The sequence below is a fragment of the Mustela lutreola genome, chromosome 7 (assembly GCF_030435805.1).
Source record: "Mustela lutreola isolate mMusLut2 chromosome 7, mMusLut2.pri, whole genome shotgun sequence".
NCBI lineage: Eukaryota > Metazoa > Chordata > Mammalia > Carnivora > Mustelidae > Mustela > Mustela lutreola.
The window spans coordinates 43,216,579-43,238,516 of record NC_081296.1 but is presented as its reverse complement, the minus strand read 5'-3'; the positions used below and the strand labels follow the sequence as shown (position 1 = coordinate 43,238,516).

Below are 21,938 nucleotides of genomic sequence, written 5' to 3'. Positions count from 1 at the left end.
TCTCAAATAAATAAAATCTTTTAAAAATATTAACTATTTTCTTATTATTGAATAATAAATTCTGAATTTTATTATTTGTAAAATTATATCTAGAACTATAAAATTATAATTATTTAAGTCATTTATATTTTTCATTATAGAAAAGCAAATATATTATAAACAAGAAAAGTAAAATAATAATCACATGAACTCCCAGAAATCTGTGTGAAATTTGGATTTGAAATTTTTATACATCTGATCTTTACCAGCTAGTAATGTTAAACTGAAAAGGCTAAAAACTGGAAGTTTAAAATCACATTATCAAATAGCATATTAGTTTACTCAGGCTGCTATAACAAAATACCTTGGACTGGGTGGCTTAAACAATAGACATTTCTCAAAGTTCTGGAGGCTGGAAATTCCAAGATCAGGTACAGGGAGTGGAGGAATGAGAGTTGTGCTCTGGTCTTTCCCTCTTCTTAGAAGGACACTAATCTCATCATGGGGACCCCAACTTCATGGCCTCATCCAAATCAAATTACCTCCCAAAAGTCCTGCTTCTAAACACCATCACATTGGGATTAGGGCTTTATCATATGAATTTTGGGAGATACAAACATTCAGTCCATAACAAATAGTATTCCATCTCATTGTAGAAGCTGAGAAATCTCAAAGTAGCTGTTAATAAAAATAAAACTTTTGTGTCCTTCATTAGACTTTATCCTCTGATTTCAGTGGTTACACAAACAAGCAGAGGCACGAAGAGCACTGAATACTGATATTCCTGAACTTTCTGATTTAAAAGAAGAAGAAAAGAACCCAGAATGGCTGAAGGACAAAGGAAAGTAAGTTGCTTGAACTCAGGCTATGAGGTTTATAATAAATTAGGTATACATTAGTACTTACTACATCTCCAAGGTATCTTCATATATGTGCCTGTGTGTGTGTGTGTGTTGTTGGGCAAAGATAATGCAAATAAATAAGTTAGGCAGGGCTTCCTTATTTAAAAAGTCAGATCATATAACAAGGCTCATATTTATATTTGTTTTTGTATTTAAATGTCACAGAAATGGAAAATATGACATCTTTTGGTGTACTTATTAAAATCCCTTTTATTTTTTTAAATATATATATTTTTAAATTTTATTTGTTTATTTGACAGAGAGAGAGAGAGAGAGATCACAAGTAGGCTGAGAGGCAGGCAGAAAGAGAGGGGGAAACAGGCTCCCCACTGAGCAGAGAGCCCGATGCAGGGCTTGATGCAGGGCTCAATCCCAGGACCCTGAGATCATGACCCGAGCCAAAGGCAGAGGCTTAACTCACTGAGCCATCCAGGCGCCCCTTAAAATCCCGTTTAAAATCACTTACATTTAACATAAGTTCTTCCTAATCTCTCTCTCAGAAATGTGTTTTTTAGGGGCACTTGGGTGGCTCAGTCAGTTGAGTTTCCGAATCTTGATTTGGGCTCTGATCATGAACTCAAGGCTGTGAGATGGAGCCCTATGTTGGGCTCCTCTTATGAAGTCTGCTTAAGATTCTTTTTCTTCTTGGGGCGCCTGGGTGGCTCAGTGGGTTAAGATTCTTTTTCTTCTTCTCCCTGTGCTCCTCCTTAAAAACAAACAAACAAACAAAAACAACAACAAAATCACAATTCCCTCTCTTAAAAAAAAAGAAATATGCTTTTTAGAAATTAGAGTTTCTTTGATTATTCATTTCCATCTTCAAAAGATTACCAAATTATCTTATAAATTATCATTTTATATGCAGGAAATCCTTTCATTTATTTACTTGTTGCTCTGTGTGAATATTTTATACAATTATATTTTTTTAAGATTTTATTTATTTATTTGATAGAGAGAGAAAGAGATCACAAGTAGGCAGAGAGGCAGGTAGAGAGAGGTGGGGGTCGGGGAAGCAGGCTCCCTGTTGAGCAGAGAGCCCGATGTGGGGCTCGATCCCAGGACCCTGAGATCATGACCTGAGCCGAAGGCAGAGGCTTAACCCACTGAGCCACCCAGGTGCCCCTATTTTATACAATTATTAAAAACAGTGAATTAAAAAAAAAAACAGTGAATTTTGATACATTATAAATGGCAATTTGAATTCGTATTTTGAGGCCTTTGTAGATGCCTATCTTTAGGTTTTCATTATTACTAATGAAACTATCTTTAAACTATCTTTAGCTTTTCATTATTACTCTTTGCCTATTCTCATTAGATGTTACTTGTTATATTTCATTATATAGGCTTTTATATTATATTTCTATTGTTGCCATAACAATCTACCATAAACTTAGTGGCTTAAAATATCACAAATTTATTATCTTACAGTTTTAGAAGTCAGAAGCTCAAAATGGGTTTCACTGGGCTAAAATCAAAGTATCAGTTGTGTTCCTTCTAGAGCCTGTAGGGAAGAATCTGTTTTCTTTTGTTTTCTAGTTTATAGTCTGCCTATATTCCTTGGCTTCTGGCTGCCAGCCATCAATTGCATCACTCCGACCTCTGCTTCCATAATCCCATCTCCTCTGATCCTGACTCTCCCACTTCCCTCTTTCTTTTGTAGGGATCCCTGTGATTACATTAGTCTCATTTGCATAATATCCCACCTCAAGACCTTAATTTAGCACAGCCATGGAATCCTTCCTATCCTGTTAGGTGACACCATTGTAGGTTCTGAGGAGTAGGTTCTGAGGATTAGGATATGGACATCTTTTGGGGGAGGGAAGTTTTCTATTACCTGTCTATCACAAGTCTATATTTTTCTTTTCTTATCTTTCCTCTGTTCTTTCTTGGACTTTTCTCCTGTCTGTTACACCAGGGATTGATATGTTGGGTTGAGCTGAAGGGTCAGTTTTTCTTTTTCTTTTTTTTTTTTTTTTTTAAGATTTTATATATTTATTTGACAGACACAGAGATTACAAGTAGGCAGAGAGGAAGGCAGAGAGAGAGAGAGGGGGGAAGAAGCAGGCTTCTGGCTGAGCAGAGAGCCCGATGTGGGACTCGATCCCAGGACACTGGGATCATGACCTGAGCCGAAGGCAGTGGCTTAACCGACTGAGCCACCCAGGCACCCGAAGGGTCAGTTTTTCTGAAGGTCAGAGGCCTGGGCCTGACAGGTTGATTTCTCTTACTTCCAACATTAAAGCCCTATATGATCCTTCCTTCTCTTTCTTCCCTTCCTCTCCATTTACTCAACCATTAAATAAACATCTATTGATCTTGTAATTTACCAGACTATAGTCTAGGCTCTGAGCTACAAGGATCAGTGGAAGAGATAGATATACACAAATAGTTATAAAATACTGTGTGGGAAGTACAATACATAGAAAAGAACAAAGTAAAATGAGAGGGGGGGGCATCTGGGTGGCTCAGTGGGTTAAGCCTCTGCCTTCGGCTCGGGTCATGGTCTCGGGGTCCTGGGATCGAGCCCCACATCGGGCTTTCCGCTCAGGGGGGAACCTGCTTCCTTCTCTCTCTGCTTGCCTCTGTGCCTACTTGTGATCTCTGTCTGTCAAATAAAAATAAAAAAATAAAAAAAAATGAGAAGAGGGTACTTACCTTTAAAGGGAGGAAGGTAGGTTCAGAAAAAGCTTCATAGAGAATATAGCACCTGAGCTCCTCTTAATGATAAGTAGGAGTTTCAAGAGAAAAGGAAAGAAAGACATTCATTTCAAATAGTGAGATAATGTGAACAAAAGCTCAAAAGACAAGAAATAGTGTGGACAGGAACTATGTGTGGTTTATTTTTTACTAAAACATAAAATTTGAGGCTATGAGTAATGACAACTGAACCTAGAGAAATCAGCATGGGCCTCGTTTACTTGGTTAAGATTCTTTTTTTAAATTTATTTTTTAACTTGAGTATAATTAACACATAGTGTTATATTAGTTTCAGGTGTACAGTATAACTATTCAACATTTCTATATGTTACTCAGTGCTTATCACAATAAGATTATTTTTAATCACCTTCATCTATTTCACCCACCTGCCCTACCCACCTCTCCTCTGGCAGCTACCAGTTTGTTCACTGTATTTAAGAATCTGCCTTTTTTTAAGATTTTATTCTGTACTTTGAGGGGGGAAAATGTTGCAGAAAACATGGCGAAGGCCTTAAACTGCCTTTACTAGAGATGTTGTTGTAGGGGTGAAGAGGAGGGCAACTTGAGAACTATTTAAGAGGTAAAATAGGAAGAACTTCTTGTTTGATTTTTGGGGAGTAAGATGAAGGAGTCCCCAGTTTCTAGCTTGAATGATTGATTGCATGATGCCACCAGCTAAATTAGAGAGTACAAGATGAGGGGCTAGTCAGGAGAAAATGGGGCTTAAGTTCAGTTTTTAATATGTTGAGTTTAAGATGTCTCTGGGCCAGTCTGGGTGACACTGTCCAGCAAGTCTGAACCTAGAGGAGAAGCCAACACTATGGAAATAGATTTGGAGGTTATCAGCATTTATATTGTAGTTCAATTTATAAAAGTGAAAAAGGAGCTGAGATAGGCAGAGTGTGTAAACCAGGAAAGTAGTGGCCTGAGGATAGACACTCCATGAGCTACCAACATTTGAAGATTTTGCAAAAGAAGATAGTACACAAAATACTCCAGAAGCCAATGGAGTAGAACTTCTAAAGAATTTTTGTGTTGTTTCCTTAAGAATATAAAAGATTGGATAGCTTTGGAGACAAGAGAAAGAAGAAATGATTGAAATCTCTCAGAGCAGAGTGGAGAAAATTGAGTGAAAGCCAAGAATGGATGGATTGTCTTGGTTTTGTTTTCCTTTTCCTCTTTTTAAAAGTTTCATTCATTTTTATATTTTATAATAACAAATATTTGGGGGGGGAAGAAATTTACACAGCACATATTAAATGAAAGTCTCTCTTTTTCACCCATTCTTCTTGGCCAACTGCTTGCCCTGCCCTCGAGCTCTAACATTCTAACTCATTTCTTTAATTGCATTTTCTTATCTCTAAACTGCCGTTGTTGGGATCACAGTTAATATGTTCATAACTTGTGATGGTTTACAAGAGCTTTTGTGTATTTATATTATCTCATTAATTCCTCATAACTATAGTTGGGTAGGACCTACTCCTTTTGCACTATTTAACAAATGCTTATTGAGAAACTAGCAGCTGTACACAAAATAGCTCACTTAATTCCTATAACAGTGTGACTAGTTGGATATTATTGTTTTTATCCTCTTCTTACAAACATGGAAAACAAGGGTAGAGAGGTTAAGAAAATATGGCTAAGGTGATGGTTAATGAGTAAAACCAGGATTCAATTCCAGGTCAGTATGATTAAAAGCTTGTATTCTAACTACTGCTGTATACTTTTCACAGATGAATAAAATCTACTTCCTGTCCCTTCATTCCAATTGTGAAGGCAGTCTAAGTGGTTTGGTTATGAATTGCTCCTCCTTGCAATCTGAGAATGCTGAAGTGAGCAAAGCTGACTGGGCTGTCCTGTTGGATTGATTACTTTGCTCTAGAAAATGTTGACAGATTGACTTGGAATAGATAGAGATACTTCATTTTCTGAAATTGGAGGAAAGAAAGTGAAGACAAGTATGGATCTAGATAAGAGAAATTGGTGAATATTGTTGGCCCTGCCAGGTTGGAGAACATGAATTTATAGAGATGTCAGTACAGCTGTGTGATATATCTCCTATAGTGTTTAGTATTTTGAATTTAAGAATAGATCTATGGGCCAGAGTGAGAGTTTTAACTGACAAGTACAGTAAAAGACTAGTAGTGCAAGGGACCAGATTGCTCATGGAAAAATAGCTCAGATGTCTACCCATGAAGTCCAGGATGAGTTAGAAAGGAAGAAACGCCATGAGGGACACATTGGACTAAGAGAAAATGGAGCAATTAAGAAGTTAAAGGTTGGGACGCCTGGGTGGCTCAGTTGGTTAAGCAGCTGCCTTCGGCTCAGGTCATGATCCCAGCGTCCTGGGATCGAGTCCCATATCGGGCTCCTTGCTCCGCAGGGAGCCTGCTTCTCCGTCTGACTCTGCCTTCCACTCTGTCTGCCTGTGCTCGCTCTCGCTCGCTCTCTCTGACAAATAAATAAAATCTTTAAAAAAAAAAAAAAAAAAAAAAAAAAAAAAAAAAAAAGAAGTTAAAGGTTATTGTAAGGTTGAAGATTGAAGGGAAATTTGGTAGACTAGAAATTTCTGATTAGTGGCTGGGATTCTAGAGTTTGATATTTCCAAGGTAGTGTAGTTCAAGTGATGACGGAGGCCAATATGTGATCCTAGGAGTGGGTAGCAAAAGTATTGTTGAAAGAAAGATATGCTGAGTTAAGGAGTGCTATGTATTTCAAGAATAAACTGATAAATGGGTCATATACATAATAGAATCCTCTGGAGTCATGGCAGAAGTTGGGATAGAGACAGATGCTGGGAACCAGGTTTCAAAGTCCTGAATGAATATGAGAAGAGTGACTTTAAAAAGCCAGTAGATGACTGTGACTAGAATGCTATAGGGCAAAGATGTTAGTAGTTCCAAAGGATAAGGACAAAGAGAGCCTAGACAATGCCCATCCCACCCCCCTTAAGTCCCTGATGTGGGGAGTTGAGTGGAGGGATATTTAGTTGAGAGAGTGGTAGAGATTAATACTGCCTTCAGGGCAGAGCCAGGTTTATTTTAGAAAGGATTTTGTGGAAAAGTTGAGGCTATAGGGAGGGACTGGGAGGTGGAGTCTATTATGGTAGAACTAAGAATAAGAAAGTACAAAAGAGGAGCACCTGCCTGGCTCAGTTGGTAGAGCAGGGACTCTTGATCTCAGGATCTTGAGTTCAAGCTCCACAGTGGGAATAGGGATTACTTAAAAAAAAAAAAAAAAAAGTGCAAAGGAGTAGAGGGGGGTAGGAGTAGGAAAGTCCAAGAACATGAGGACAAGGGAGAAGTGTGCTTTTAGATCAATGCTCAGAATAACACAGTTAATTGACATGGGGGAGACAGTCTTTGGGTACAGGTGCTATGATGCTGGGACGGGCTAAAGGTTCTAGGCAGTGTTGGTGTGGGCTTATTTCTGATACACTAAAGATGTGATTTGGATTTAGGAGTAGAAAGTGCTGGGTGCACATGGGTGGCTCTGTCAGGTAAGCATCTGCCTTCAGCTCAGGTCATGATCCTGGGGTCCTGGGATTAAGCCCCACTTTGGACTCCCTGCCCAGTGAAGTCTGCTTCTCCCTCTGCCCCTTCACTTCCTTGTGCTTGCTCTCCCTCTTTCATATAAATAAATAAGATCTTAAAAAAAAAAATTAGGACAGATAAGATTGTTGAGCCTGGGTTGGAATTTTGACTGACAAGTGTGGCAAAAGTGTGTGTGTGTGTGTGTGTGTTTGTGCGCACGCGTGCACACATGTGTGTTAAAATAAAATTAAAATTAAAACATAGAAGTAAAATTGACTGCTGGAAAAAACAACGAATTGGCAGCAACCCTAGTGCAAAAGTAGACTTTGAAGCTGTCAAACATGGTAGATTGTCATTATTTTGTCTCTTTTGCTTACATATACTTTTGCCTTACTACCTCCAATTAGATAGAAAAAGAAAGAGAAGCCACATAAGAGGACCAGAGAAAGAAAGCTGAAAATGAGGAGAGTTGGAAGAAAACTTAGTAACTAATAACACTGAGAGAAATAGATCAAAGTGTTAATCATAGCTCCAAGTACAAATAGATGAAAGGTATGACTTGTTAGAATTGTATCCTCACTAGCAATGTAATGCAGTACAAAAGATAGAAATAGACTTAATAGAACTGATTCAGAAGTAGTGTGTTGAATTTAAGCCAAAGGATGAAATACTTTAATCTACGGAGACTTTGTTTCATGACAGCTTTCTATATTCACACAGGTGAAAATAGTCCAATATAGCATGGTAAGTAGTCTTACTATGCTAAAACCCATGGGACACTTGTTTCACAGAAGAGTAGAGGTGGGAAAACCTTTCAAAAGACCAATAGCTTTTTCATTTTCCTCTGCCTACCCTTCCACTGCTGTGTCTTAGTTTTAAATGCCAAATCTCTACCTTTTGGGAAAATACATAAGCTTAGGCAATTTTATTTGCTCCTGAGAACATTTTACCTTTTCCAGTTAACCTTAGTACCAGATAGCTTTTTACTGAGAACATCTCATATAAAACAGAGTCAAGATGCTCTAATTTAGATATATGCATGGTATGATGTTATTTAACAGGCTTGCATGACTCAGAATCTGTAAATAACTTTAATAGCTACCCTTCTAGATGCTTGTAATCATATAAAGTAAATCGACCATTGTTCTGTGTCACTGACATAGCTCTGTGCTTGATTTTTAGCATAAGTTTTTTTGGACTTTGTCTTAACTTTAGACTTAAATCCCTTCTTTTCCCACCCTAGGGCTACTTGAGACCCTTCTGCATACCTCACTCTACAACAAAGTCTAATGTTACCTAGAAGAGAATTGAGGATATATTACTCTACAATCTAGCTCCCAGCATCATATTGCTATTATTATATAAAATAATTGTCTACCCTAGTTCTTAGTTGGAACTTTTCTTCCTTTCCTTTGTACGTGGGGCTTGAACTCACAACACTGAGCTGCAAGGCCTGAGCTGCAATCAAGAGTCGGATGCTTAACCGGCTGAGCCATCTAGGCGTCCCCTGAATTTTCTTTTTATTCTTTTGGCCTAAGTGCCAGATTTTATATCCTGTCTAGTACTCCAGTCATTTTAAGATGAGGATCTGCTTTGGTTTTGCTTTATCTTTTGCTACCAGGCTAATTCTACTTCTGAACCCCAGCTTTGTTTATAGGACCCTGCTGACAGACTAACCTACTCTGCCAGTCTATATTTCTGCTTGTTTTTTGTGTATGTTCTGTGTTTGGATTCTGTCTCCCTATCTGGATGTCCTTTTACTTTGTTTTGGACTTTTTTTTTAATAAAGATTTTTATTTATTTATTTGACGGAGAGAGATCACAAGTTGGCAGAGAGACAGGCAGAGAGAAAGAGGAAGGGAAGCAGGCTCCCCGCTGAGCAGAGAGCCTGATACGGGGCTTGATCCCAGGACCCTGGAATCATAACCTGAGCCTAAGGCAGCGGATTTAACCCACTGAGCCACCCAGGTGCCCCATGTTTTGGACTTTTTTATGCTGATTATTGACGATCTTCTCCCAATACAGTATACAATTCTACTTGCCAAATTGAATTTCTTTCTAATTCTTAGGTTTGGGTCCATGCCTTGGCAAGAACTATGAAGGGTTAGCCTACCACAGTTTCTTGGATATGGGGGAGAAGACAGGAAGGAGATGCATGGGTCAGAGACTAAGGGCTATTTTTCAAGGCACATCAAACAATGTGAGCTTTATGTTGGTTCCCTTTGCTGCTCAAGTCCTATAAGGTCAGTGCAAAGGCAGGCCCAGGTTTGAACCACAGCTCAGAATACCATATTTAAGGAAAACATTTTTTAAAAAAAATTTTACTTTTACTTATTTGAGACAGAGAGAGAGTGCATGTGTGTGAGAGCAGGGGTGGGGAAGGTGGGGGGAGTGGAGCATGAAGGAGAGGGACCAGGAGGCTCTTTACTGAGCAGGAGCCTGACATGAAGCTCAATTCCAGGACCCCAAGATCATGACCTGAGCTGAAATCAAGTCAGATGCTTAACTGACTGAGCCACCCGGATGCCCCCAAGGAACACAATTTTTTATAAGAGGATTATAAGCAAGCATGTCTAACCTTTGCCCCACAAGGAGATACTATCTTTTTATCATACTGAACAACAAATAAATCTGTTCTTTGCCCCAGAGGAAGACACTATCTCTATTTTCCAAGGCTGTGTGCTATATAAACATCTTTGAAATGATTGTGCCAATTAAAAGCTGATTCTGCATCTGATTTAAGACATGCATGAACATAAGATTCCCATGGAGACTCATCCCCCAACAGCCCTTTGCACCTGCATACTTTCAGGACAGGTTTGCCAAATCTGCTTTGCTCTGCTGCATTTTAAAGACTCTGTTTCTGGAGATAAGACAGTTTTCTTATACCACTACCTTTTGCCTGATTTAAAGACGTTTAGAATCCATATTCTAAGATGACTTCTTTGAGGTAATTACCATTTTGTTCAGTTGCTTGTTTGTATGCATTTTATAGCCCATAATATTCTGTTGCAATAGAGTACCTTTTATGGCCTAACTTGTCATTTTGTTCAGTATGTAGTTTCCTCTTCCTGTATCCATAGTGAGTGCTAAATTGTACTGCTTGTGTGCCTTCACTAAGGTGTGCTGCTACTCAGCTTTAGAAGCTCTCAGGATACCCAAGAATGGGGCTCCTGGGTGGCTCAGTGGGTTAAAGCCTCTGCCTTTGGCTAGGGTCATGATCCCAGAGTCCTGGGATCAAGCCCTGCATCGGGCTCTCTGCTCAGCGGGGAGCCTGTTTTCTCCTCTCTCTCTCTCTCTCTTTCTCTCTGCCTGCATCTCTGCCTACTTGTGATCTCTGTCAAATAAATAAATAAATAAAATCTTAAAAAAAAAAAAAAAGACACCCAAGAATGTTTTTTAGCTGAATGATGAGATGCTGAAAGAGACAAGGACTTTTAAAGTCCTTTCAGGGGCGGGTGGCTGTTAGAGTTCTTACTGCTCACACAACAGAGCAGTTCTGCCTTCTCTTGGAATTTGTGTTGCTCCTGCCTCTATTGCTGTGTCTAGTCCCTACTACTACTGATTTCTCCCAGCTTTTTCCTGCCCTTTACTTCACTTCTCTCTGTAGTGCTTCTTTCCTATCAGTCCTGCCTCTGGTTCTTCTTCCACCCTCAACTCTTGTACAAAATCTTTGGCCCTTTTGGCCATTGCGAATCAGCATGTTTCTTTTTCATAAGGGCACACCAATCAGTCATCATAAAAATGACAGGAATGTTTGCAGTTGTCCATGACTTTTTGGTTCTCACTGTATATACAGTTTAATAAACACTCAGTATGTGTTGAATTAATGAGTACTTTTGCATAAATCTTTTCAATGACGTTGTCTTGTTTGGAACATTAGGGTAGACTTCATGGTTATTAACCTCTCTATTTAAATTTGGTGTTCAAAGGTTACTGCCCTTTAGATATAGGTTTAATTTTTTTCCCCTTTCCTTTTGAAATTTGGCTATTTCCAAGTTCAAAATCATTCTGAAAGCCCTTATGTAAATTCTTGAATGTTCGTAGTGGCATTGAACTTAAAAGAATGTAATGTTCCTTTGGATTTATGTTTTAATATGTATGGTAAACATTAAAAATATTTTAATACTTCATATTTCTTGTTATTATGCCTTTTACAGTGGTTCTTTTAATAATGCTCTTTGTAAACTCTTTTCCTTAGAACCTGGGAGAATTTTTCTGACAAAACTGTTATATTATAAAACTGTAAATTTATATGAAAGATGAAAAATGGAAGCATTCTTCATTTATTTTTGAAAAATTTTAAATTTTTTATGTTTTTATTTTTTTAGAGGGGGGAGGTGATGAGAGAGAAGAGAGGGTCTGAAGCAGGCTCCATGCCCAGTGTGGAGCCTGATGTGGGCTCAGTCTCAAAACCCTGAGATTATGACCTGAGCTGAAATCAAGAGACAGACACCCAGGTGCCTCAAAAATGGAACTGTTCTTCAGATGTGTATGTCAATACAAGATTTGTACAGACATATAGACTAATGGAATAGATAGTCCAGAAATAGCCCTCCCTCCTATGATCAAATGTTTTTCAACAGTTATTCAATGTAGAAAAGATAGTCTTTTTAACACATGGTGGTGGGAAAACTGGAAATTCATATAAAAAAGAGTGAAGTTGGACCTTCTTACTACCTTATATAAAAATTAACTCAGAATATATCAAACACGTAAACATAAGAGCTAAAACTATAAAATTCTTGGAATAAAACATAGAGTGCATTGTGATGTTGGATTTGGCAATTTTTCTTGGATGTGACATCAAAGGCATCAGGGAGCCTGGGTGGCTCAGTTGGTTAAGTGCCTGACTCTTGATTTTGGCTCAGGTTATGATCTCAGGATCATGAGTGGGACTCTGTACTCAGCAGGTAGTGTGCTTGAGATTTTTTCTTTCCCTCTCCCTCTGTCCTTCCCCCATCCCTGATCACATTCTCTCTCTCTCTCTCTTTCTCACTTTAAAAATTTTTTAAATCACAGACAACAGAAAAGTACTTTAATTGAAAAGCATCAAAATTAGAAACTTCTGTCCATGAAGGGCACTATTAACAGAGTGAAAAGACAACCCATGGAATGGAGAGAAAATATTTTCAAATCATATATCTGATAAAGGGTTAATATCCAGACTACATATAAAGAACTTCTGTGGGGCCCCTGGGTGGTGTAGTTGGTTAAGCATCCCACTCTTGGTTTCAGCTCTGATCTGATCTCCGGATCGTGAGAGCAAACCCCTTGGCAGTTCCTTGCTCAGCAGAGTCTGCACGGGTTTCTCTCTCCATCTCCCTCTGGCCCCTCCCTCAAACAAATAAATCTTAAAAAAAAAAAAAAGAAAGAAAGAAACTTCTGAACAGCTAAAAATCAAACAACCTTTTTAAAAGTAGGCAAAGAAAATAAATAAAAATAAAAATTAGGCAAAGGGCTTAAATAAACACTTCTCTAAAGAAGATATATACAAATGGCAAAAACACATGAAAAGATGTTGAATACCACTAATTATTTAGAAAATGCAAATCCAAATTGCAATGGGATACTACTTTACACACATTACAGTGGCTGTTCTAAAAAAAACAAACCAGAAATAAGAAGTGTTGGTGAGGATATGGAAAAATTAGAACCGTCGAACATTGTTGGTGGGAATGGAAGATGGTACACAGTATGAAGGCTCCTTAAAAAATTAAAAATAGAATTACCATGTCATCCAGCAATCCCACTTCAGGGTGTATACACAAAGGAATTGAAATCAGGGGACACAAACAGGTATGTGTACACCCCTGTTCATGGTAGCATTATCCATAATAGCCAGGAGGTGGAAGCAATCCAGGTGCTCATTGATGGGTATTTTGGTAAACAAAATGTGGTATATCCATACAACAGAATATTATTCAGCCTTTTAAAAGGAAGAAACTCTTGGGCGCCTGGGTGGCTCAGTGGGTTAGGCCACTGCCTTCGGCTCAGGTCATGATCTCAGGGTCCTGGGATCGAGTCCCGCATCGGGCTCCCTGCTGAGCAGAGAGCCCGCTTCCCTCTCTCTCTCTCTCTCTGCCTGCCTCTCCATCTACTTGTGATTTCTCTCTGTCAAATAAATAAATAAAATATTAAAAAAAAAAAAAAAGGAAGAAACTCTTGTTATACATGAGCCTTGGAGACATTATGCTAAGTGAAATATGCCAGTTACAAAAGGACAAATACTGCATGATTCCACTTACGTGAGGTACCTAGACCAGTCAAATTCATAGAACAGAAAATAGAATGGTGGTTGTCAAAGATAGGAGGGAATGGGGAGTTAATGTTTAAATGGGTACAGAGTTTCAGTTTCAGAAGATGAAAAAGTTCTGGAGATGGATATTAGTGATAGTTGACAACAGTGTAAATGCACTTAGTGCCACTATACATTTAGAAATGGTTAAAAATGGTAAATTTTGTTATATATATTTTATCACAAGTCTTAAAAAAGGCTGGTAGTAGACACTATTGGTTATCTGGCCAAAATGTATGGTCTCCCTTTATTCTCACTGGCTGAGACCCTATTTCATTTAGGTATGTAGAACTTACCCTTGTGACTTAGATGGGGACCTTTCCCAAGTCCCAGGATAAATTCTGATTGACTTCAACAAATCAGGTTTGTTTTCCTTACACTGTTGGTGAGGTTTTTCTGTTTGTGTTGTTTTATTTTTAGCTAGATGAACAAAAATATGTACTGTAATGTTGTTTATACAAGCAAAGTATTGGGAAACAAAAACTCTAAATGTCCATCGGTAGAAGGAGACTGGTTTCAAAAATCCTGGCACAAATTAGAGGTTTCTTTGTAAAAATAACAACAACAAAAACAACTTTGTAAAAATAGTATGTCTCCATTTCTTAATACGAAAAGATGATCATATTGTTGAATTTTCATAAGTGCCCCCAAACAGCAATTTGTAGTACTAAGGAATAAAGGTGGGGAGAGAAAGTTAGAGGGGGAGAGAGACTGAGGAAGAGAAGGAGAGACTTGGTGGTTTTATTAAGGCAAAATATTTTTTTAAGGGTTTGTTCTCTTGGTCAGTGTGATGGGAAAGGAGGTAAACCAGGAGATTTTTGGGAAAGGTTTTCTCACCCTCAAGGAGCGTATGTCAGACGATACTATCCCATTTTCTTTGAATGAATATTGTGCTTGAATGTGGCACCTTAAATTATGCGGCCACCATACATCCTATGAGGCAGATCAGATCAGCCCTAGGATGAAGTAGTTGCTGAGTACAGTAGAATGGAGAAATGAAAGGAACCTTAAGCCTTAGGATAACATCCTCAAGCTGGTGATTTCATTGGGCACAGAAACTTTCCATGGTCTGGACTTTTTAAATGTGAGGTAATTTATTTCCTTATTTGTTTAAACCAGTTTGAGTTGGAATTCTGTCCGTTACTTGCATTCAAAAATATCTTAGCTGATATGAGGCACTTCAGAAAAATAAACTGTTCCCAGAGAATTAGCTTTTCCAGTTTGTGCAGGTTATTTTATTTTATTTTTATTTATTTATTTGTTTTTTTGTACAGGTTATTTTATTTTATTTTAAAGATTTTATTTATTTATTTGACAGACAGAGATTACAAGTAGACAGAGAGGCAGGCAGAGAGAGAAAGGAGGAAGCAGGCTCCCTGCTGAGCAGAGAGCCCGATGTGGGGCTCAATTCCAGGACCCTGGGATCATGACCTGAGCTGAAGGCAGAGGCTTTAACCCACTGTGCCACCCTGGCGTCCCTGTACAGGTTATTTTAAACTTAAGTCAGGCTTAGGTTAGATGTCACAGTGGTGTCATCTTCCCTTTTACTAATGATGTACTGGGTGCTTTTACTTTGATGTCATCGTGTTCTAGAACTGTACAGTATGCAGTACAATCAACTGGAAGTGAATACAAAGTATTTTATGGTACATTTATATTTGGTATTTCCTATATTCCTTATGTTTATGTGTTTTTCAAAATTCTAAGAATTATATATAAAAATAAACACTTTACATTTTAACTAAATCCTTTAACTGTGAACATCTATTTGAAGAGAATTTTGGAAGACTTGATCTATTAGATGCTTTTGTTTGCAAGTAACCAAAAAAACCCAATTTAAACTGGCTCTATGTTAAAGGAATTTATTGGCTTATATAACTAAAAAAGCTAAAGGCATGTTGCATTTCAGGTAAAACTTGATCCAGCAGCTTAACTGTATCACTAAGGACTCAGTTTCTATCTGCCTTTTTATTCTTTTCATAATTACATATATCAGCTTTATTCTAGTGCTAGCTGTTCCCATGGTGTTAAACATGGTGACTAACAGTTTGGGCAGTGTGTTTTCTTCACTTGTATCCAGTAAGAGGAGTTTTTCCAACTTTCCATTCTCCAACTTTGGAAAGTCATAGGCTTCATTCTGAATTGACCAGTTTAGGTCATAAACCTCTCCCCAAGTCAGTCATTGTAGTTAGTTAACAGGGTAGAAATATGCTTACTGGTTAAACTACAGATGAGTACCCTCGGAGGTGGGGTCGAAGTCAGTCCCATTCAGATCTATTACATGCTGATGTATGTAGGGGAAAGATGGAGCTGGTGCAGCCTTGGAACGAAGTCTAATGTACAGGCAATAGAAAAGGAGGTGAGCCATCTCCTCTGCCACATACCATTAGATATTATTTCTGTGTTTTTATTTCAATATTACATTGTTTTCCTTTTCTCTTTTTGTCTTACTAGCAAACTGTTTGCAAAAGAAAACTACTTGGCAGCTATTAATGCATACAACTTAGCCATAAGACTAAATAACAAGATTCCACTATTGTATTTGAATCGGGCTGCTTGCCACCTAAAACTAAAAAACTTACACAAGGCTATTGAAGATTCTTCTAAGGTATATATATCTATTTATTTATATATGGTGCTTTAAAATTGTTATCCTCTTGTTTATTGATTTAAATGATGCCTTTAATCTTTTTTTTTTAAATTTATATACTTGAGTTGCAAGGATTTTAAGAGTCATCTTGTTAGTTACTTTTTTTTTTAACTGAAAAAAGAGATTTTTTTGAAGACTTTAAGGCACTATATTGCCTTGGTATGTATCAGTTGAAGTTCACAAGGAAATTAGTAAATGCTTGTCAGTTTGTGCTTACCCTTTATCTTATTAAAGTTTTGCAGACTTAAAGTTTGAAGGAAGAAAACTTGATTTTTTCTTATTATCACTACGACCTGCACAGTAGAAGGATAGCTCTACATTAATTTCCCAATTATCAGAATAAACCTAGTATATTCTAATTTTATTATTAATATCATGTCATTATCTTAAACTTCAGTTTTCTCTCTCTCTCTTTTTTTTTTCTTCCATGTCAGAGTAATCTGTTTTAGGGGAAAATCATATGCAAAAATCTCTCATGTGGCTCCTTTAGATTGAAAATGTGAAGGAAATAACCATATCCTCCTGCTTTGATCTCATTAAGCTATTAAAAGATCTGACAGTATTTTTATGTTCCAGTTTTCCTTTTACTAGCACCATTCTGTGCACAAATATTTATTGAATGAATGAATGGGATCACCCAATTTGAATGCAAAGACCTCCAATGTTTTTAATCACTCCTGCTAATAAAGATAAAGCTGTAAAGGTTTCAAATGATAAACCAAATCACCACTTTGGAGAAAAGCTATGCATCTGGTATAGGAACAATTGAACAATTCCTTAAGTTCAACACAAATACAAGTATTTGATAAATTTCCGTGCCAGTTAAGTCAAAATTTTGGTGGGTGAGACTTGATGATTTTTAAATTTTTTTTAAAGATTTTACTTATTTATTTGACAGATCACAAGTAGGCAGAGAGGCAGCAGAGAGAGAGGAGGAAGCAGGCTCCCCACAGTGCAGAGAACCGGATGCGGGGCTTGATCCCAGGACCCTGAGATCATGAACTGAGCTGAAGGCAGAGGCTTTAACCCACTGAGCCACCCAGGCGCCCCTGATGCTTGTTTTAAAGTTAAGATTTTCATCATGTTTTTGCCCGAGTTTAAATTCCCTTATTTTATTCTGTAAGGCACTAGAGTTATTGACACCACCCGTTGCAGACAATGCTAATGGAAGAATGAAGGCATATATACGACGTGGGACAGCATTCTGTCAACTGGAATTATACATAGAAGGTAAGAAATTGATAGAAATGTTTTGAGTTCCTAGTTATACTCTGAAAAAAATCGCTGGAATTATTTAAGATCATATTTTTTTTAGGACTCCACTGTTTTATATTTTTAGCATTTAATATATTCTTTGCAGTTTATGTGATAAAAATGATTTTTAAGTATTTAAAAAATTTATTGTTGTAGAAGGCAGTTAAGACAAGATATGAACAAGTTTAGGTGTAGGAAAATGCTACAGTATCCAGACAACTTTTTTATGGAAAGATGTGTAATAAAGGATATAACAGAGTCACTTAAGATATGATGGAAATTTAAAATGAACTACTTTGGTCATACAGACAGACACACAAGCTCAGAAACAACTGATCTATCACAGTGTATGATCATTGCTTATGTTTGTGAGACTGTACTATCTTTTGTTTCAGCTTCATGTGTATAGAAGCCATAACATTTATTTTTTATTGTTTTTCATTTTTAATGTATTTAGGTACTTTTTGCTTTTATTCATGTTGCTTCAAAAGCAAAATTTTGTAGTAGTTAGCGTTTTATCTTTAATGCTCTTCATGCCTCCTTACCCAGAGGACCAGACAATTTTCCTTTATTCAAGACCTCGAGGCATATCCCTGATGATGCCTTACCAGGGAATGGGCTAGTCTATAAGGTTTTATTATTTCTGAATACATTTTTAAACTTGTTTCTGACATTTTTTAGGAGATTTTTTTAAACAAAGCATTCCAATTAGATTTATGTGCCCCACCCTTTATTTTTAGTCTCTTAACCAGCTTCATGAAGTTAAAAATTATCAGGACAGGAATGAAATAATATAAAGCATTCTTTTTTTTTTTAAGATTTTATTTATTTATTTGACAGACAGAGATCACAAGTAGGCAGAGAGGCAGGCAGAGAGAGAGGAGGAAGCAGGCTCCCCGCAGAGCAGAGAGCCTGATGTGGGGCTCGATCCCAGGGCCCTGGGATCATGACCTGAGCCGAAGGCAGAGGCTTTAACACACTGAGCCACCCAAGTGCCCCAATATAAAGCATTCTTTAGAAATTGTAGCATCATAGACTTTTTGAGCTAAAAGTACTCTTCATTTTAAAGATGAGAAAATGGAGGCTTAGAGAAGTTAAGTGATTTACCTTAAGTGGCATGGCAAATAAGTAGCACTTAGAACTCAAGTCTTCCTACTCAAAGAAATTTTCCCACTCCTTATGTTGGTAAAAACTTAGACTCATTTATATTTATTTAACATACAGTCCACAATGCTTTCCTTTTAAATTAAGTTTCCTCAAAGGAATTCTGTATATATGACAACTATAGAAAAAAACACAAACTGTAGTCTATGAATTATATAAAGTATGAATTGAGACTACCAAAATTATTTTTTTAAATCTAGAATTTCTAAATAAGATGCCATTTATTACTTTCTCATTGAGGTAATAAAAATGTCTTTTTTATAGTGAGTTTTATTGAGTCTTTTCATGCTTTAATGAGCTTAAGCTGTCAGTTTATTTATACTTGAACTTAAAGTAACTGCTTCTGGGGTGCTTGGATGGCTCAGTCTGAAAAGTGTGCAACTCTTGATCTTGGGATCATGAGTTTGAGCCCCACATTGGGGGTAGAGATTAAATGCATTTAAAAAGCTTAAAAAACAAAAACAAAAAAAACCCCAAAACTGCTTCTTACTGAATCCTGAATATAATGATTATAATTATTCCTGAAGTCACTGAAAAATTTCTGCAGTCTTTTAAGAAATACTATATAGAGACATATTTGTGAAAATGATAATCTGATTTAAAATCTGATACTTGTCCTGAACCATGTTCTTAGAGGTTATTTTTATTAAAAAATATCATCTAGATAACACAAGGATTTATAAAATATTAATTTTACTGACCATCATTGCAATATAAATATAGGCCTCCAGGATTATGAAGCTGCACTTAAGATTGATCCATCCAATAAAATTGTACAAAATGATGCTGAGAAGATTCGGAAGATAATTCAAGGAACAGAACTAAAATCCTAATGACTGCTGAAGCAACTAGGTATTGTACTAGGTATTGTTTTAAGTTTTTCAAAAATAACTGGAGGCATTAGGAATCTTTGTAAATAATGCGGCTGATTGTGCAGAATCACTTTTTTTTTTTTCATTCTCTAGTTCTGTAGATGGCAAAATATTATAAATCTATAGAAAATGAAATGTTTGATTTGAATGGTTTCTGAATGAGTAAATAAAACTAAGAATGATTTAATTCTTTGCTGCTTCAATACATGGATTAATTACATATATATTTTGTTGTTGTTGTTGTTGCTGTTACTAAAATCAGCTCACCCCTATAACTAACAAAATATTTCTTGGTGTGATGAGTACTAGGACATTACTGACTCATTTCTGACAAAGTAAAATTTGAAAATAGAAGACTATGTTATATTTTAAATTAAATGTACTACTTAATTGAATGACTGACCTTAGTATAATCAGTACTGATATTCACCTAGTATTCAAAGCACAAAACCTTTACTAGTTCTCCATCACACTGTGGGAGGGTAGACCAGTTCAACCTAGCAAAACAACTGTTTGGAAACGCCCCGCCTTTTTTTTTTAAAGATCTTATTCATTTATTTGAGACAGTGAGAGAGGAAGAGCATGAGCAGCAGGGGGTAAGAGCAAAGCGAGAGGTTAGAAGCAGATTCTCTGCTGAGCAGGGAACCCAACTCAGGACTTGATCCCAGAACTCTGGGATCATGTGAAGGCAGACACTCAACAAACTGAGCCACCCAGGCACCCTGTTTAAGAAGACCTTATTTTTGACTTTAGTTGTATGTAGTGTTTTCCAAAGCATGGATTATATTTCATAATATCGGGTGAAGGTAAGTTTTCTAATGAGATATTTTCTAGTAGCTTCAAGCATAACAGGAGAAAGAAAAAGACAGCAAATGTTAACATAGAATGTTAAGATACTGGCATTGAATTGTACCACTGTTTGTGTTGTACCACAGCAATGAGGCAAGCATTAAGCAAAACCAGTACAGCTTCCCTTTTGTATATAGTAATTATCGCAATTGTCTGATTATATTTAGAGGATTTTTAGAAATACAAAACACAATATTTAGGAGTAAGTTTTTATAGTATTTGGTAATCTGATGTCATTCAAATGGACCATAAAACAGCTTCATTCTTCTTTTTTTTTTAAACCAATATTTTTTTTTGAATTTGTAAGGGTATCCTAGTTCAGCAACCTTGAGACTTACTTTTATAAAGCAACCTTAGATAAATTACATAGCAGCCTTGTCCAGTTAATAGACCTTCTAATAAGATAGGATTGCTTTTTCTTATGGTTTGTTATTTTAAAAAATAAACATTACCAAAATAAAGATGGGTCTCCATGTGTGTCAAAAACCAGTTTGATATTCAAAATATGTTAACCAACCTAGTGTTTCTTCAGGCTCTTCCTATTACCATCCACCCACCCCCCAAAAAAGAGTACAACCAATAGCTACCCTAAGGACAGAAGATCTATCCTTAGTGGAAAAAAGGGATAGTGTTAACTAGTTATTTATTCATATTTTTGGCCCTATTTTCTAAATAAAGTCTTGGACTATATTTACTCAACAGACAAATTTGTATTCACAAAATACTTGACCTCTTTTGAGCAATCTCCTATTGTTTGCAAGGGACTTTTTGTCTTAAGTTGAAGTAGTGATAGAGTTGAGATATTGCTACAACATTTCCTTTATGTCCTTTATGTCCTTTATGATAAAAACATACCTCCCAAACAATAGTGCTAATTATTACTAAGGCCCATGAATAAAAGATAAGAAAAAAATTCTTATGGTAGTCCCTTAGTTTTTTCATAATGTCAATTATTTGATTGAAATTAATTTCAAGATACTAAGTGGATAATAAGCTAAACGTAGCTGTTACAGAAATGTAAACTGAAGGGATATTTAATCTCCCACTACTGTGTGATTGCCATACATAAATACAGAGTATACCTGATTATTAATAAAGACAACTTTTTGACAAATTTATCTATGAATAAATATCAAAACTATATCAAAATATTGATTACAAAGGAAAGAGCATGACTAGTCCATTTTTGCTATGGATGTTTTATAGTAATAGTAAATAATTATTGTCAGATTTAATTTAAAAATAAAATATTTTCTAATATTCTACTTGCCCTTTGACTGATAGTCACTTGAGAGTCAGCTAGATTCACAGAACCTGTTTTTATCTCATTAGAGTACTTAAGCATTTTATGAAGAATGCTCATTTCTTTCCTCCCAGAAAGAGGTTTGTGAATTACATCAAGCAAAAATGGTTTGTCTCAGACCAGGTTTGGTATAATTTTTCTTTTATATATTTTAGCTCTTTACTGACAAGTAAAAATAATACTGCTAATAGATAAGTACTGTCTAAGACCTAAATGGAGAGTAAACACATATGTATGTATGTGTCAGAGGCAGGCCCCTGGCCAGGGCGGCCTCTGCCATTAAAAGATGGCACCTGGCTAGTTGCCAGGTTAGGATTGCCTCGTGAGACTAAGCGGAATGCCCAAAGAGGAAGTAAACAGCATTGGTTGCTAGCGAAGTTGTTCGTTTAGGTGCACAGCCTGATTCGCTCCCTCCTATACCCTGCTCGCTGATTGGT

At 36.8% G+C, this 21,938-nt stretch overlaps 1 protein-coding gene across 1 annotated transcript in view; it reads left to right on the top strand.

The window, feature by feature from the left end:
- DNAAF4 (dynein axonemal assembly factor 4) overlaps positions 1–21,429 on the top strand; it is a 59,920-nt gene extending 38,491 nt beyond the window's left edge. The window contains exons 6-9 of the mRNA XM_059180564.1: positions 715–824; positions 15,864–16,017; positions 17,184–17,289; positions 19,201–21,429. Coding sequence (XP_059036547.1) covers positions 715–824; positions 15,864–16,017; positions 17,184–17,289; positions 19,201–19,310 — 480 coding nt within the window. The 3' untranslated portion in view covers positions 19,311–21,429. The remainder of the gene's footprint in view (positions 1–714; positions 825–15,863; positions 16,018–17,183; positions 17,290–19,200) is intronic.
- Positions 21,430–21,938: the final 509 nt, after the last annotated feature.